The sequence below is a fragment of the Pipistrellus kuhlii genome, unplaced genomic scaffold, assembly GCF_014108245.1.
Source record: "Pipistrellus kuhlii isolate mPipKuh1 unplaced genomic scaffold, mPipKuh1.p scaffold_m20_p_3, whole genome shotgun sequence".
NCBI classification, from domain to species: Eukaryota; Metazoa; Chordata; class Mammalia; order Chiroptera; family Vespertilionidae; genus Pipistrellus; species Pipistrellus kuhlii.
In genome coordinates this window covers 15,235,568-15,252,985 of record NW_023425529.1, presented here as the reverse complement: position 1 = coordinate 15,252,985, position 17,418 = coordinate 15,235,568, and the positions used below count along the sequence as shown (strand labels likewise).

At 42.0% G+C, this 17,418-nt stretch overlaps 1 protein-coding gene across 2 annotated transcripts in view; it reads left to right on the top strand.

The window, feature by feature from the left end:
- ANO2 (anoctamin 2) overlaps positions 1-17,418 on the top strand; it is a 301,023-nt gene that overhangs the window by 208,981 nt on the left and 74,624 nt on the right. For both annotated transcript variants that reach the window (XM_036455715.2, XM_036455714.2), the window contains one exon: positions 13,604-13,681. In XM_036455715.2, coding sequence (XP_036311608.2) covers positions 13,604-13,681 — 78 coding nt within the window. The remainder of the gene's footprint in view (positions 1-13,603; positions 13,682-17,418) is intronic.

Sequence of the window (17,418 nt, the reverse complement as noted above, 5' to 3'; positions counted from 1 at the left end):
ATATGTGTGCTTTTTGCTCTGTGCTCTGCTGCCTCTGTGTTGGTTTTTTCCTTTTCAAATATTTTCTTAGGAAGGACCAAGAGACTTGTAAAATTTTATGTGGGCTCACAGTTTAAAGAGAACTTGTTTATAGGACTGTAATAACCACATATCAATGGACACAACTGCTTACTGTCTTCAAAGGATTGGCCAATCCAGTTCAACCCATCAAACACTTAGTGAATTACTTTTTGCCTTGATTTCAGAAAGCAGAAGATACAATTAAGATGTAAGATACAATTGCTGCTCTCAGGAAGCTCACAGTCTCATGTACCAAGAAGCATAGATAACCAAACAGAGCAGAATGCGATGAGTACACATCGGAAGCATGGACCAAGTGCTGAGGGTATGTGGAGGAAGGTTGCTGTCTCCATTAAGGATTATTGGTACTTCCAAAAATTGCAACCATGGCAATTTGTGCTTACATTTATACAATTCTACAAGCTGACCACTAAATTTAAGGGTATCTGTATAATCTTTTCATTAGCTGAGAATCCTCATTAGGTCAGTGTAACTGACCCCTAGATAAAGAAGGGCTCCACCAGTGGAAGTACCATTTCTTAATCTATGAACCAATGTTATTCACCATGAAAGTTTAGACCAACTATAAAGAGTTAGTCAACTTCGAAGTTAGGAGGACCACCCTCACTTCTGACACCAATTGTAAATTTGGGAGTCCTCCGGACCACTCCTATATTTGCTAACTTGCTAGAAGAACTTAGAGAATTTACTGAAAGCTGTTGTACACACAGTACAGTTTATTACAGCAAAAGGATAGAGCTTGAAACCAGCCAAGAGAAGGACTATAGAAGATGAAGTCCACAAAAGTATCAAACAAAGAACTCACAGTGTCCTCTCCCCATGGAGTCAGGACAATGTCTCTTCCTCAGCATCAGTGGGTAACAATACTCACAAAGTATTGCAAACCAGAGAAACACCCTTGAGCTTTGGTATCTAGCGTTTTTACTGGGGCTTGATCCTACAAGGCTGATCTTAGTCTCTGGCCTATCTGGGGGTAGAAATAATTCTGTATGGCCCAGAAATAAACTGCACTGTTAGATTATCTGGTGACCAAATGTTCCAGGCAAACAAAGACACTCCTAGCAGTGGGACATTTGAAGAGCCTAGAGATCACCTCCTGGTAGCTGAGGGCAAAGGCCAGACCACATTTGGTTAAGGTTAATCCTTTACTACATAAGCACCAAAGAGTCTCCATTTGAAAACATCAGTCCAGCTTTTAAGGGAATGGAAAATTTGAGGGAAGAAAGGAAATGTATGTAATGAGTATAGTTCTGAAAATCATTTTACTTTTTCAAAGTAAAATTTGGGAATGAGGAATTTAAGTAAATTTCCCCCCTCTGGCTCATGAAAGGTCAAGTAGCAAATAAATTTTAAAGATGAGGCTAGAATCTAATTGTGTTGAGTTCTTCCTCAGCACAAACCCATGGTGATGGTGAGCCCTCAACTCTATGGTAACCCTGGGATACTATCTGATGTTTTCTTCCCCAGAAGTGAGAGAAGAGGACCACAAGGGTGTCCTTTAGTCTTCCTTCCTTCTCACCCAGCAATTCTCATTGACTACATGGTGAATGAGAATGGAAAGAAAAGAGGGAGAGAAAGGGAGGAGAATTTCCTTATTTCTGTCAGGCATTTATTGTCCTGGTAGCTTTCTTCCAGGTTGCCTACTATTTTTAAGGAATTAGATTTTTCTTCTCTTTCTCAGCTTCCATCTTCACTATTCTGTTTCTGTATCAGAAGCCATCAAAATATAATGCATTATCCATAAATTCTGATCTGGCTTGTGTGGAATCTCAAAGAGTCCTGTTTGCCTTTTGCTCAGGGCCTGGAGATGGATGAATGAATGTTGGTGAGACCTAAGTGAGAGCAAGCTCTATGTTAAGCTGTGCATTTTGTTCATTAAGAAAAGGGATGTCCTGTGCATGTTATAGGGGCTGACTCCAGTCACTAATGGGGGTTAAACATTTGGGATGACTTGAGCTTATTGGGGAAAAAAAATCCCTAGCCGGTGACATAGGGAGGTGGTTGTACCCTGTGGTGCAGTGCAGGGAGCCTGGTTGGAGCAGTTGAGGCTGCAGATTCCCTAGCAGTCATGTCCCAACAATGCAGTGAGTCAGAGCCTGAAGTGCAAGGAGATAATGTATGTTGACTCCATGGATGGGGGGTGGGGACAGGGATGTGGGGCAGCTGCAGAGTGGAGGGGGTTTTCCCAGGCATATACACCACTGTGTCTCCCTTGGCTCCTGGTTCTGGTTGCAGATGAGGAGAGGGAGGGCCAGGCTCTCTCTTTCTGGAGCAGTGAGTAAAATCCCTTTTGGGCATGGAGTGCTCATGTCAGGATTGGTCCTGCCAGTCTGTCTTTTTATTTTCTTCAAGAAGAGAACTATGAGATGAATGGGAAGAAAAACTAGAGAAATAAGTGCTGATAGATATTCTCCTTAATGCTAAAACTGAGGATTGAGAGATGAAGGGTAGAAAGCAAGGCCATTGTTCTGAGAGTTCAACAACAGAGTCTGAGGTATGAGGTTAGAACAACCAGGAAGATGGGCCCTCCTCCTGGGCCAGTGAAGAGTTTAAGACTCAGAGTTGGAAGACAGTATTATGAGAAAGTTCCAGTGTATGCTCAACACTAGCTTGCAGACCAAACCCATCATGTCTCTCCTACTGACTTTGTTCTCCATGTTTCACAGAAGCATGCTACAGTTCAGGGAAAGAAAGGGTGAAGGGCCCATGAAGGAGAAGGCCACTGAGATGAAAAGGGATGGATTGTTGATTGGTTTAAGGTCAAGTCATTTTTCTGGATGAAGAAAAATGTGTCACATTGGGAGGCAGAAACTCTGTGTTGTGGATCAAGATCAGATAAGGTGATAAAGTAGCTTTTCTCATGGTCCCACACACCTGGGTAGTTTGCTAACCCTGAGCTTTCATGATCAATTGCGTCTGTGAGTGTTGGACTAAACATATATTATACTACAGGTCTTCTCAGAGGTTCTAATATGCACTAGAATATTAGATTTCCTAAAAGACAGAGAGATGGTGCCTATAGAACATCTGTCAGTACCTGGAAAATCCAGTTTTATGAATAACACAATGTAGGAAACACAGACGAGATTAAAAATAGGATTGGAATTATTCAGATCTTGATTAAAATCTCAGCTCAACTACTTACTCATGTAACTCTGGTATAACCTTCTTGGGTCTTAATTTTCTCAGGTATGATTGAGACTAATAGTTCCTAGCTCATAAAATTATTTTGAGGAGTAAGTAAGATCAGATATGTAAAGAATCCTGAAAAGTGCCTGTAACATAGTAAACACATATTAATAGATGGGTGGATGGATGGATGGATGGATGGATGGATGGATGGATAGATGGTTGGCTGATGGTTTGCTGGCTGGCTGGTTGGATGGATAGGTGGGTGGATGGCTGGATGGATGATGGACAGATGAATGATGGATAGAACAATCAGTCTTGGACCACTACTTTTGCTAGACAGTCATTGTTCAGGGCTATACCCAGACCATCAAGCATGAGTTTGTGTGTTTGTTTGTGATTGTGCACGTACTCATGCTTGCATATATGTACATGGGAATGCAAGCACTCATGCATGAATATTCCTGAATAAAAGTTAGATGCTGCTCCCCCATGCTTCCACAACAAGTACTTCACTATAACTGTTGCCCATATGTCTCTCTCATGACATTGAGAGTCTTGGAGCACAGTTTCTGGAACATAGTAGATGCTTATAAAATTTTAAAAGGACTCATCAATGCCCAGTCTCAATGATCTGGACAGGCTTGACCCCATCACTTTATTAATGTATCTTAACCTCTTTCAAGTGTCAAAATTAAATCCTCTGATCTCAGCACCAACAGCGGAAATGATGGCAAGGCCAGTATGTAGACAGTGGGTGGGGTGTGTTCTGGGAGCTCCAGCAGTACAGTCAGTTCTGCCATTAGCATCACAGGGTAGGAGTTTAGATGGACTCCTGGGTCCTTTCTTCCTCACCACATGGCATTGTGGGTAGTCACATGCATCAACAGCAGTGGGTCCTGAGCTGGATTTGTAGAGTTGGCCCAGTCCACCCTCCCATGCTGGGACCTGCTCATTTTTAGTCTTTTTAGTAGTCCTCTGTGTGCAGAGCCTCATTCTGGGCCCTATTGATGACAATTACAAAGGAGAAAGCCAGGCAGAGGCTACTTGCATATCTAGCCTCAGAGTAACCATCCTTTCCCTTCCTCCTCCACTGCTTCCTCCTCATGGATTTTTTCTTCCTCTCTTTGGCCCCACTCCCCTCTCTGTGCTGGGCCTGGTAAGTGGAGGCCCAAGCCTAGCTGAAGTTGACTATGCTGAGGGCTCTGACTTTTGTCACTGTCCTGTGGCTTTGTCCAGGATATCCTCAGCTCAGCAGGACAGAGCTAATTTCTGCTCACCAAACCCCAAGAAAAGGCATGAATGGCTGGGCAGGATCTTACCTCACCTACAGTCCTCAGAGGAAGAGGGATTATTTCACTGATTAATTGCAGAATGGGTTACTGAACAGTATGTGTTACAGTGGCCTGGGTATGACCCAGGGCCAGCTTAGAGATTTTGTTCTCCTGAAGCCTAATGGAGGATACCTCCCTTGACCTCCCTTGACCCCAGCCTTGAAGAAGATCTAGGAAGCACTTTTTTACTTGTCTTACCTAATTTCTCTTGCTGGAGTTCCTCCCCATTTGTTCTGGCCTGTGTTTTTAATGAAGAGGAAGAGCAACTAACCACTGTTCTCTATTAGCTAACAAAATCTGAAACCAAACCAACAAACAAACATTGCATGCTAAAGGAGCCAGTGTTACCAAATAGCATGATGAGAGTTAATTGCAGTGTCTTTTTGCCAGTTTACTGTTGTTGCAAATTGCTGAAAATTGTTTCTCCTATTTAAAAACAAACACTATTTTAGATGTATATTGTCTAACTGTGCAATAACAGTGACGGCTCTGTCCCTGGGTTGAGGCCAGAAGTGACTGACATTGTTAACAAAACAATGAATGAACAAAGTGACCTTACTTTTCTGACCAGAACAACATTGGATGTTGGCAAGATTCATTATTTATTCATTTGCCGGTGAAATCTTTCAAAGGGAACAATGTTTAAATAAAAGTTACTAACATGTTTCCAAATGTAATTTTTCATACCGAGAAGCCTGCCACTTCTGCTTTTGAGTGGAAGGCTGTGACCCCCTCTTTCTTAATGTAGAACCTGATATGGTGCTCTGTGTACAGGGGGAAACTTTAAAGCCAAATAAATGCACCAAATTCAAGGTAACTGCATACATTAAAAATAATCAGATGCTTTCTAGGCCTTCTCCGATATTGCCCTTGCTGTCATTTTAGGACCTACAGAATGGGTCCGAAACTTATCCCTGGGCTGAAGTTTGATAATTGCCTGCCTGTTGGAGGCCTACAGTCAGCTTGCGGTCGGGGAAGAAGAGGGAAAGGGGCATTTATGGGAGCCAGTGGGCTAGTGGGCTGGGCTGGGCTGGCAATGCAGCTGATGTGACAAATTCTGTGTGGACACTGTGTATGAGGGAATTGTCTCCAAGATTGTTTCCATCCTGTAAGCGCCTCTCACCAAATCTGCTCACAGAGGGACAAGCCGCAGGAATATAGGCTGTGGAGGAAAAAGAGCAAGGCAGGGCTGAGTCTTGTAGAATGGTATTTCCCAAATTGGGCTGATTTACAGTGTCGCCTGTGAAGCATTTTCAAAAACAGATTCTTTCACCCTCAAGATTCTGATTTAGTAGACCTGAGGCAGAGCCAAAAATCTGTATTTTTAAGTCACTTAAGTGATTTCGATGATTAGCTAATGTGGGAGTCATGATATTGCCCTGGCTGTCTCATTCTAACCTCACCTTTGCATAGCAGCAACCTCTCTTCTCTGTGTCCTGAGTATCTACTGGGAGCTGAGCCAACAACTCTTCTTTCCTTTCTTTAGTGCTGAGGACCTGCTTCCTTCTCTCCCTACCTGCCCCCAACACAGTAAAGTGTGGATACCCCCTTAGAGTGTTCACAGTAGTGTAGGGAGAAAAAATATAAACGGGAATGTGGAACCACTGATTTTCTTCCATATTTAGTTTAGTAGGAAAAAAATATAGAAATTATGGGTAGAAAAAGATAGGAATTATGAGAATGGGCCTGAAGAAAGCAAAAGTAAGAAGGGATTTCATGCAGAACTTCAAGTTTGTAAATTTTCTATAGATCAATTCTCCATTCTGTGGGGGTACAACATAAGGAAATGGCCCAAATTAAAGCTAGAGGCCTGTAGGTTAGACTAAGAAATAATGTGTGTTCTGCCTGGCCAGTATGGCTCAGTGGTTGAGTTTCAATCTATTAACCAGAAGGTCATAGTTTGATTCTCAGTCAGGCACATGCCCGGGTTGCCAGCTCAATCCCCAGTGGTGGTGGTGGTGGGGAGGGTGGTTATGCGTAGAAGCTGATCAGTGATTCCTTTTCATCACTTACATTTCTTTTTTTTTAATTTTTTTAAATATATATTTTATTGATTTTGTACAGAGAAGGAGAGAGATAGAGAGTTAGAAACATCGATGAGAGAGAGTCATCTATCAGCTGCCTCTTGCACACCCCCGACTGGGGATATGCCCTAGTAACCAAGGTATATGCCCTTGACCGGAATTGAACCCGGGTCCTTCAGTCCCCAAGACGACGCTCTATCCATTGAGCCAAACGGGTTTCAGCCGTCACTTACATTTCTATACCTCCTTCCTTCCTCTCTGAAATCAATGAAGAAAAAAAAAAGAAAGAAAGAAAGAATTAATGTGTGACCTAATGTGCCAAGACACTAGGAGGAGCGCAGTGTGGCTGCAGGATCTCTGTCACAAAGGTCTTCATGATTAGCGAGAACACAGCTGGGTACTACTCAGGCTAAAACTCTTTCCTGTATTGTTTTCCATCCAAAACGTTGTCCTTATTGGCACATGCCAATGGGACATGCACTTTTCTATTTTTCTCAAAGTGTCAAAAGATTACCATAAATCTCTTGCATTTTCCCCTTAGATTCTGGCACTGGTGTGTAACATGAGAGAGTGGCACAAAATTGTTTCATGGGCTCTTCCTGTGTGCAACTGGATTTAACCCATCCAGAGACTAAATGCTCAATCCCAACCTTAGGAGCATTAAGCACTACCCAATGAGGTAGACTATTACTTCCAGACTGATATTCACCCCTGAGTCACACATGCAGAAGGATCCTCAAGCTAGGTGGAGGCCAGCACGGGAGAGCCAGTGGTGAACTAGACACAGAGGCCGCCTGCTGTCATAGTGTTCATGTTTTCCTAGAGGAGATAGACAGGCAACTTCAGATAGTGATGTGTTGTGATAGAGACTAATAAGGGCCAGGTTATGGACTGGGGCACATAGGAGGTGATGCTACAGCTGAGCACAGAAGAAAAGTGAGAAGAAGACCCAACTGGGAGAAAAGATAGGAGAGGACTCTTACAAGGGTCTTAAAGGGGAAACCAGCTTGGAGTGTTTAGTGAATAGGGAAGACCATTGTGGCTGAAATGGAGTAAGCAAGGGATTGAATGGTAGGAAATGAAATGTGAGAGGAACTAGAGGGTAGATCATATCAAGCCTTAGAGATTATGGCACAGGCTTTAAATGTATTCTAAGACCATGGCCATTTGGCTAAACACTTTGTATGATGTGCTAGGTAAGATTATATATTAGGGATTTAGACATATATTACTGGGTGAGGATGCTTATAGCTTCAGCTAGGCCTTCTTCTTTTGCAGGCAATAATATGCTTTTCCCAGGCTTTCATGTTTTGTTAAGCCCACCTAAGGCTCATTTTACCATTACCACAATGTAGAAGGGTGTCCCCTTTAAAGAATTAGTGGGGAGGGGTTTCCTGCAATCTGAATCTAGGCAGGAGACACAATAGAACAGTTGGGGTTGGAGTAAGAGAGGGAGAGAAGCTCAGTCCAATACTGGAACCCAGAAAGGCCAAGGCAGCCCCCTGAGGAAGCAGAAAATGAAGCAGCCAGCTGTCCAGGGAACCAGAGGAAGCCAAGTAAACAGGCTGGACCTCAGGATGGGAGACAAGGGAGCTAGAGTCTGTTTTTCTGTGTCTGCTAGGAAAACCAAGCAGTGGGAAGAATAAATAATGTTTTCCATTTTAGCCACAAATTATATTGCATTGTGCCCTTGGCTTCAGGCATGTCTGTAGACTTAGGTGCTGTGCCACATGACTGCCTCATGCCCCCCTTGCCAAGGGGGTGTGCAAGAGGTAGCTGGTCAATGTTTCTCTCTCATCGACGTTTCTAGCTCTCTATCTCTCTCCCTTCCTCTCTGTAAAAAATCAATAAAATATATTCCTCCTAGATTGAGATTCTGTTCCTAAAAGTATTTATCTCTAGATAACTCGGTGGGTCAGTCATGGGCAAGTCCATAGCACTGAGGGGCAGGATCTGTAAGCCTGAGAGGTTGTGTGTACTTGGGCTATTGGACCAAGACCATTCTGGAAGCTTACATGATTATGATAGAAGCTATATGATTGGGGGGGAGGGAGAAAGAGGGAGCATGTATTAAGCTCAGTGAAGGGAGGGATATACAGTCAAATAGTGGCCTCAAGGTCAGGCCAGGAAGGCTGCCTGGAGGAGGAGCTGTTTTAGGAGAGAGAACCAAGAGAAAGAAGATAGTGAGTTGGTAGGATCTGTGTTTCTAGAGTAAGAGTTGTTTGTGAGAGGTCTTGAAGGCTCACCCAGCAGAGAGAGCATTAAGTAGCTGTGTCTGAGAGGAGAATGGGACTGGAATGACAGAACAGGATCACAATGGATGATTGGGTTGCTTTGGAACAGAACGAATGGCCCCTGGGCCTGTGCTATAGGAAGCATTGCCCAAATTAAACTTGGGATTTCCTTGTCATTTTTGACCCTCTTCTCTATAGGCCCACCTTAAGAAAATCCAAAATATAAAACTTGGGATTAAAACCTAGGGGAGTTTGTAGACATTATTCTCTTAAGAAAGTGGTGCCTAACTCTCACTTTTAAAAAAATATATATTTTATTGATTTTTTACAGAGAGGAAGGGAGAGAGATAGAGAACTAGAAACGTCGATGAGAGAGAAACATTGACCAGCTACCTCTTGCACACCCCCTACCGGGGATGTGCCCGCAACCAATGTATCGATACATGCCCTTGCCTGGAATCGAACCTGGAACCTTTCAGTCCACAGACCGACGCTCTACCACTGAGCCAAACTGGCTTCGGCAACTCTCACTTTTTAAATGTGGACTGCGTATAGTGATTTCCTTATAAAGAAAAAGTAAGGTACAGGAAAAAAGAGTAACTTTGAAGTAGTGAAACCTATTAAACACACCACCTCCACCAAGCAATCAAGGTTAACATGTTCAGTGTTAGGTCATATTATAGCCTGCATCCTTGATATAAAGGGATAACATGCATTTTATCTCTGTGGTCTTTCTCCCAAACCTACAACCTTAGCTTAATTATGGGAAAAACTTAAGACAAACCCACATTGAGGAACATTCCACAATATACTTGACTAGTAATCCTCAACACTGTCAAGGTCATTAAAAAACAAGGCATGTCTGAGAAACTATCACAATCTAGAGGAGACATGGTGACTAAATATAATGTGTTGGACAGGATCCTGGAACAGAAAAGGGCCAACAGGTAAAAACTAATAAAATACAATTAAAGTGTGAACTTAAATTAATAATTATAATATTGGGTTATTGGTTGTGAAAAGATGTATCCATACAATGTAATAGGGAAATCTGGGTGTGGAGTGTGTCTGTGTGTTTGTGTGTGTGTGTGTGTGTGCTCGCGCACGTGTGTATATGCATGCATACAGAAAAGCTTCTAAGATAGTACAGAGAATACATATTCTGAATATAAATATTTTCAAAATAACAATTCCATAGATATGTGACTATCACTGTGCTACTTGCTATTGGAGACCTGGAAGTAGGAGCCATAGTCCAGGGAAAGAAACAAGACAGCAAAGACAAAGAAACAAACACAGGTGACAGCTAGGCTGATGTCTTAACAATGGTGACATTAGCTAAGTGCTTTCTAATCACCTGCTTTTGCTGTAATCATCAAGCTGATTAGACCTTACTTTTGTCTGATGCCTTACAGTTTACAAAGCTCTCTCAGGGGCATTCACTCATGTGATCTGCACAATGCTTCTGCCACTTAGGTAGGATAAGGATTATCATCTCTGTTTTAAAAGAAGAGGGAGGCGCTAAGAGTTCTCACCAACCTCTGTGTGCAGGTGCACTGGCGTGGCCCTCTCCATGGGGTTGCTAATTCATTTAAAAAGCATGGTAACTTGGTGTTACAGATACTACCATTTTACACATTTATAGATAACAAATATAATTACAAATGAGGAAACTGAGATTCTGAGAATAGAGCCAAGAGTTAAACTCCTATGTTCTGGTCTCAAGGCTACTTCTCATTTTATTACCTTGTAGGTTGGTTATGTGATACTTATGCAGAGTGTAATCAAATTCTGCCATGAAACTTCACATCTTTAATGTGCCAGTGAATGGAGAGTTTTAATTAGCTTTCATTATCAGAACCAGTTTTTATACACAAAGTCCGCTTTACTCAATGTCCTCTTTACCAGTAAAGAGCTTGAGGATGGTCGGCAATGTTTGTGTTTCTCTCAGCCTCTTGTGTTTGGATAGTGTCTCAATGTGTGAGATAGAAGCTATAACTTGCAGGCAAAAAAGAGCTCACAAATATAATCATGAGAAGAGGTGATTTCTCAATAAACACCAGAACATCTGTGTCAAAATGAATATTTTTCTTTAAGATAGTTGCTCTGAGAGGTCAACCAAGTCAATTGCTTTTTAGATACATCTCTTTCTTATGCAAAATAGTAATGCCACCTTTCTTGCCAGTGGCAAGGAGATGGGTTAATGTTAGTGTTAGGGTTAGGGATTTTGCAAAGAAAATAAGAAGGTGCATGGCAAGGACTCTCCCTGGGGTCTCCTTCATTACAATGAAGGTTTTGGTGATTTTTTGTTTCTGCTATGGTCTTTGAGCTCCTTCTGGGCAGGGCTGAGCCTTCTCCTCACTGTGTCCTCAGTATCCAGCACAGAGCCCGCCCTCCAAGGTGCTAAGACCATGCTGTCCAAAACTCATTCTCCAGGATAGAGTTTTCACTGCAGGGTAGAGGCTGCTCCAAAGACATTGCACCCCCTTGGTCCCTGGCCTGAAGAAGGTGGACAACTATTTGGCATGAAACCTTAACCAAAGTCATCTCAGAGTCCTGACTCCTCCACAGGTTTATTAGTCATCCTCTACAGTTGTACTTATTTATTTGAACCCATTTCATCATGGGCCATATTTCCCAATCCTCTGCTCATACTTCCCTTTCCCCCATTTCTTCCAGGACTGTCCAACTCTGCCCTGAGGGCCATTTTGGACCCAGACTCACCCTGATGTTTCTCACCCCTTCCTCTAATTTCAGGGACCAAACATGTGTTTTTCTGCCTCTCTGTTCTTCACTCACAAAGCCCCCTTATGGAGCAATTGATAACATGGAACCTATGAACCGGAGTTCTCTCTTTTCTACTCACTACCGATATTTCAGAACACATCTGGTTTGCTGGGTTTTAAGGCAGAATGTCTTATCTCTAGGCCAGAGAGCAGAAAAAGAGTCAAAAAATCACCAAAACCTTCATTGTAATAAGGGAGACCCCAAGGAGAGTCCTGCCATGCACCCCCTTATTTTCTTAGCAGAATCCCTAACCCTAACACTAACACTAACCCATCTTCAGTTCCCCTTGTCAAAATCTTAAAGGAAAATATTACAAGTGTGATTAAAATGAATTATTATACTGAAGAAAACAGAAAGAAGTGCTACTCCCTTTTGATGTTTGGCCTAATTTGGAAGCATATGAATGAGTATTGTTCCGATCTGAATGGAAAGAGATTTATATGCTCTCATTCATTCAAATTGGTCACAACCTGTAGTTCCCTTGTTCTCAATTGTGTGATGAAAAGTCTGCCGGGCTAGGAGTCTAGAGACCTGATTTTATCACCAGGTCTAAGAAAAACTGAGTATCCCTTGTTTCCATCATCTGTAAATGAAAGTGCTAATTATTAAATGACTTCAGCCTTAACACTCATTTCTACCCCCATTTATTAAGCCAGTTCAACCCTGTGCTCAGCTCCAGACATGCAATAGGAAAGACACATAATTTCTTTCTTTGAGTGCCCCAAAGGCTCATGCCCAAGATAATTCCCTCTCCCACACTGGCAGATGCTCCCTGAAGCTTTTGGTATGTGTGTGCTACTTCTGTCTTCTTAGATTGCAAGCCCCCAGGGGCAGTGGTCACAACCCTGTCTGTCTCCCACCATTCCTGGCACCAAGGTCTGCACATATTAGACATATAAGGATTTTTAGAAAGATGTCTCCTAGGCCAAAAAGGCTCTTTGCCTACAGTACAAGCTTTCAAAGGCTAGATGGCACTGTTGCTAGAGCCAAATCAGGTGTATTCTGAAATAGTGGTGAGGAGGGAAGAGAGACCAAAGGAGGGCTGGCTGAGCTTGATTCAGATGCATTGCAGAAATGTAGGGCTCTGACCTTACCAGAGTAACATGCTTTGCCATTTTCATGGCATCTTTATGAACATATCTTCAAATAGACTTCACAACAACCCTGTATCAGTTTTAATTCTATAGAGCTGCAGCTCAGAGAAAGCAAGTGCCTGGACTAAATTTACATGGAATTTACTTGACAGATTTTTATCTTTATACATACCTTTTTGGCCTCACCAGACCACAGGAGGGTCTTCAGAGTATGCCGAAAGACTCTGGTCTGCTGTATACTTGTCTCAGAGAGCGGCCCCTGGGTGTACTGGACCCAGTCTGAGGAGAAAAGATAAGGTTCTCAGCCGGACTGATCACTTAGCCTTTACCTAGAAATATCTGCATTTGTGATCAGCAGAGAACACAGTCATTTTTGGAGTAAACAAATGATAACACATGCAGGTTCTTTGAAGAGCAAAATTGTGGGTAATTTGTACACTGAATAGGATCTACAGTTGATGTTTTATTTAAAGAATGATCTATTTTAAGATGTTGCCCTGTGGTTGGGTTGTATATGTCATTTGTCTATTGCTTTAACATGTTCACATGTTTCTCATTAAAACAAAACAAACAAAATCATCCTGTGTGGTAGGCAAGATTGGTATTGTGGCTGTGCCCATTTTACAATGAAGAAATAGGGGGTAAGAAAAGTTAAGGATCACACAGCTGATAAGTGGTTGGACATTTTAAAACTTCAGCCAAGAATTAGGCTGAACCCAAATCATGTCCTCTTTTCACCAGGCTATCTAGAAATCACAAAATTAGAAGAGCTGTTGTTAATATGGGAGGTAAGATATCAGAGACTAGAAAAATATCTATATAGAATGATTAATGATGTGCAAATGTATGCAAAATTAAAGGAAAATTATTACCTGTTATTTGTGCTTTCTGATTGTCTCTCCTCTTCTGTTTCTCCCCAGGATGATGATGAAGATAAGCTTACCTGGAAAGATCGCTTCCCAGGTTACCTGATAAACGTCGTCTCCATCTTGTTCATGGTAATTTCCTTGAGGGAACATCTGCCTATGACTTATGCTTGTTAGATCCTGTTAAGTGAATGTTGTGGGTGTGTTGTTCTGTAATGCTTTGGGAATCACGAGGGGCTAATAAAGATGAAGCCACAGTCCCTGTATAGAAAGATAGGATCTTATCTGACAGCGAGGCCATTGCTGGTATCAGTTACCTAAAGAAGGGAAGGTGATTTTCTCACACAGAAAACCAGACCTGGAAAGGGTCAGTGACCTCTGTGTCTATGGAAAGAGTTTTAATCTTCTGAGAAAGAGGAGAGTAGAAAGGGGTTCTACCTTCTCAGCCTTGACCACAGATATTTGAAGTTGGAACTTCCAGGGAGTAGGTCATGAGATGGTACCTTCACATTGGGATAGACCAAGACCTCAAAATAAGTAATCAAAGTAAGATAGCTGCAGAATTGTGGCAGCCTGTTTAAGCTGTGGGCTAGCTGTCTCTGATGGTTTGTGGAATAGAACAGAGTCTGGAAGCCACAGGAGACAACCAGCCTGGACTTTCTAAGCTGATTTTTTCGTTTCCCTGCAGTTGCTGTGTTTATTTCTCTGTGTTCTCCCTGAGAGTTTGAGAGGGCCTTTTTGAGAGACCCAGATGGTCTCAGCTATGTCAGGGTAGGTAAAGAAGGGGTCTATGATTCACATTTGAGTCATATTAATAAAGTGGTAGCAGGTTGGTCTTGGGAGCCAGGATGAGTGAGCCAACAGTAACTGAAGCAAGAAGATCTTAGGAGATTTGTAACATCCCATCTTGCTGAAAATAACAAAGTATGAAACTCAGAGGACTAAGCATGAGCCACTTCTTTATAGGTAGAATCCTTCTAATATTCAAGACTGGAGCTTTCATTTTACAGAGGAGAGGTGTATCCTGATAGCATTTCTAAGCAGGATTATACATTAGTTCTGGGGAAAGGGGTGCGGGGGGAGGGGAAGGGGACTTGAGAGATTGCTTATTAAAAAAAAAAATAGGACTATAATGATTTGCTGGATCTATTGACCATAGGTAACTGATCCTGGCCCAAGGTTATTATTGTCATTATTATTGCATCCTGACCATTGAGGACAGGAACCATGTCCTAGTGTCAGAAATTTAAAAAGTGAAGGAAGGATCTAATTCAACAACTTGTTTCACAGATGAACTGCAAAGGTGATGTGTGTCTTGCCAGAACTTAGAAGTCTACATTTGTTATCTTCCCATTGTTTAACAAGAGCAAGGCATGTAGAATTTATTCAACAACATGTGGTGAATTGCAATGTGTTAAGCTGGAATGATAGAAAAGTTTAATTTAGCACTTCAAAGCCTCCCACAATATGCATCTTGTTGTCAGAGATTATTCATTCATTCAAGAAATACTTAATGGGTGCCAACTATGTGCTTGACACTATTCTTAGGCAGTGGGGGTAGAGCAGAAAATAAAACAAAATAATTCCTCCCTCAAGGAGTTTATAGACAATAAATATATACATAAATAATAAAACAGATAAGTAAAATAGTTCTACCCCCAGTAGTGATAGATTAAGATATTTGTAATATCCCATCATGCTGAAACTAATTCCCCCAAATACTGGATAAATATATTTTTTAATGTTCTCTTTAAAAAAATTTTTTTAATTGATTTCAGAGAGGAAAGGAGAGAGATAGAAACATCAAGATGGGAGAAAACTATTGATTGGCTGTCTCCTGCCTGCCCCCTCATTGGGGATCGAGCCCCCAACCCCAGTGCCCTGGGTAGGAATCAAACTGTGACCTCCTAGTTCATAGGTTGACACTCAAATCACTAAGCCATGGCAGCTAGGCCTGCTTTTCAATCTTCTTAAAGCCTTGAAGGTCTGACAGGATAATGAGGCTAACTCTAAGGGAAAATGGGAGATGCTTTTTCCTTGAGGGTATTTTCCTATTTGGCCAACAGCTTTGGTTTTGGTGGTTTTATGGGGCAAGGAGGGTAGAAAGTATGGAGAATGGTTGGCTCAGAATTGAAATTCTAATAGGAGGTACTCACCAAATTAAATCGGAACTTCAAAGGGCTACATTCTCAGAATAAAGATGATAGAACTAAATGTACCTCATTCCCCACTTATGGAACTGCAGAGAAAATTGTGTTCCAAGGAGAACAGGGAGAAAAAGGAAAACAAACTCTGAGAAGTGGCCATGGGCAATCCCCATTGTGAATTCATAGCCTAGTTCATCATACGTGAGGACCGGGGCATTACCCTAGAACACTGTGTAGAGCATGGGGCCAAGGGGTCAGGGGGTGTTTATAAAAGAGTACTATGTTATGAAATTTAGGCAACAAACTGGAGTATCAAATATCATTCCCTTCTCTGTCCCCTGTGACTGAACCTTGGCAGAAGATTTCAGGACCAGGGCCATGAGGATGTTTTTAGGGATGCCAGGCTGCCAGATCAGCTGGGGATGTTTTTCATAGGATGATAAGAGCCAAGAAAATGTCACATGCTGTGTCCATCTTCCCACTGTGATAGAGGCAGCATGAATGAAGATAAATTTTCTCTTTCTTTCCTCACCCAGAATGTTGAGCTAGTTTCTTTTCTTTTTTCTTTCTGATTTTCTTTTTACAGGACAGGGGGTTATCAGAGGCAATGTTCTTCCTTCTTCTAGAGCTAGGAACCTAAGCGCTCCTCCTAGCCCAAGACAATCATTTACTTAATTCATCTATTGGGAACCAGCCATTAGAAACCTTCCTCCATTGCCTGGATTATTGCAATGGCCTCCTAATTTATCTCGCTGCCTTTAGGCTGTCCCTCTACTAATCTTTGTAAAATCTGGGTCTGATAATGTCACTCCTCTGCTAAAACCTCTCTAAAGTCTTTCATATCTCATGAGATGTAGATCCTTATAATAAAGGGCTGGCTCTCCTTCTCTCCACCATTCATCTTTCACTCCAACTCTCTCTTTATACAATTAGGTCCTTGCTGAAATGTCATCTTCTCACTCAGGCCTTTCCTGACCACCCTATTTTAAGTTGCAACCTTTCCCTATGCCTCTATTCTGCTTTATTTGTTTCCATAGGATTTATCACACCAGATATAATATATATTTTACCTATTTATTAGTTTACTAGAGGCCTGGTGCATGAAATTCATGCATGAATAGGGTTCCTAGGCCTAGCTGATGATCAGGGCAGATTAGGGCCTTCCGACTACTGGCCAGGGCCTCTCCCTTCATTCTGTGCTGTCCCTGGTGGTCAGCACATGTCATAGTAAGTAATGGGTCTCCCGGTTGAACTCCTGTGGGGACAATTTGCATATTGGGCTGATATATATATGCTATTTTTCCTCATTAGAAGATCAATGCCCAAGAAATTTTTATCTTTGTTCATCATTATATCCCTGACACCTAAAAATGGTGACTGGCCTATAGTAGGTAGTCAAGACATCTTTTATGAATGACTGAATGAGAAAATAAGTGAATTAGGAAGATCCCAGAGACAACTTATTATGTCAATGATAAAGTCACTAGTGTGTATAATTTTAAAAATTGAGCTACTATTACATGTTATGCCCTAGACTGGGCGCTCTCCTTCTAGTTGCTTCTCCCAGAGGTTACTTCTGCCTGTGCTTTTCTATTTGCCCCTCCTTATTCTTTCCTTCAAGCCTTTCCCATAGAAAATGGTCTCAAAGCTGCTTCTGTGGAGTTTCCTTTAACAAATCCCCCTGCTGTCTGCTCAGAGCATACCAGAAACTCAGGAACTAAG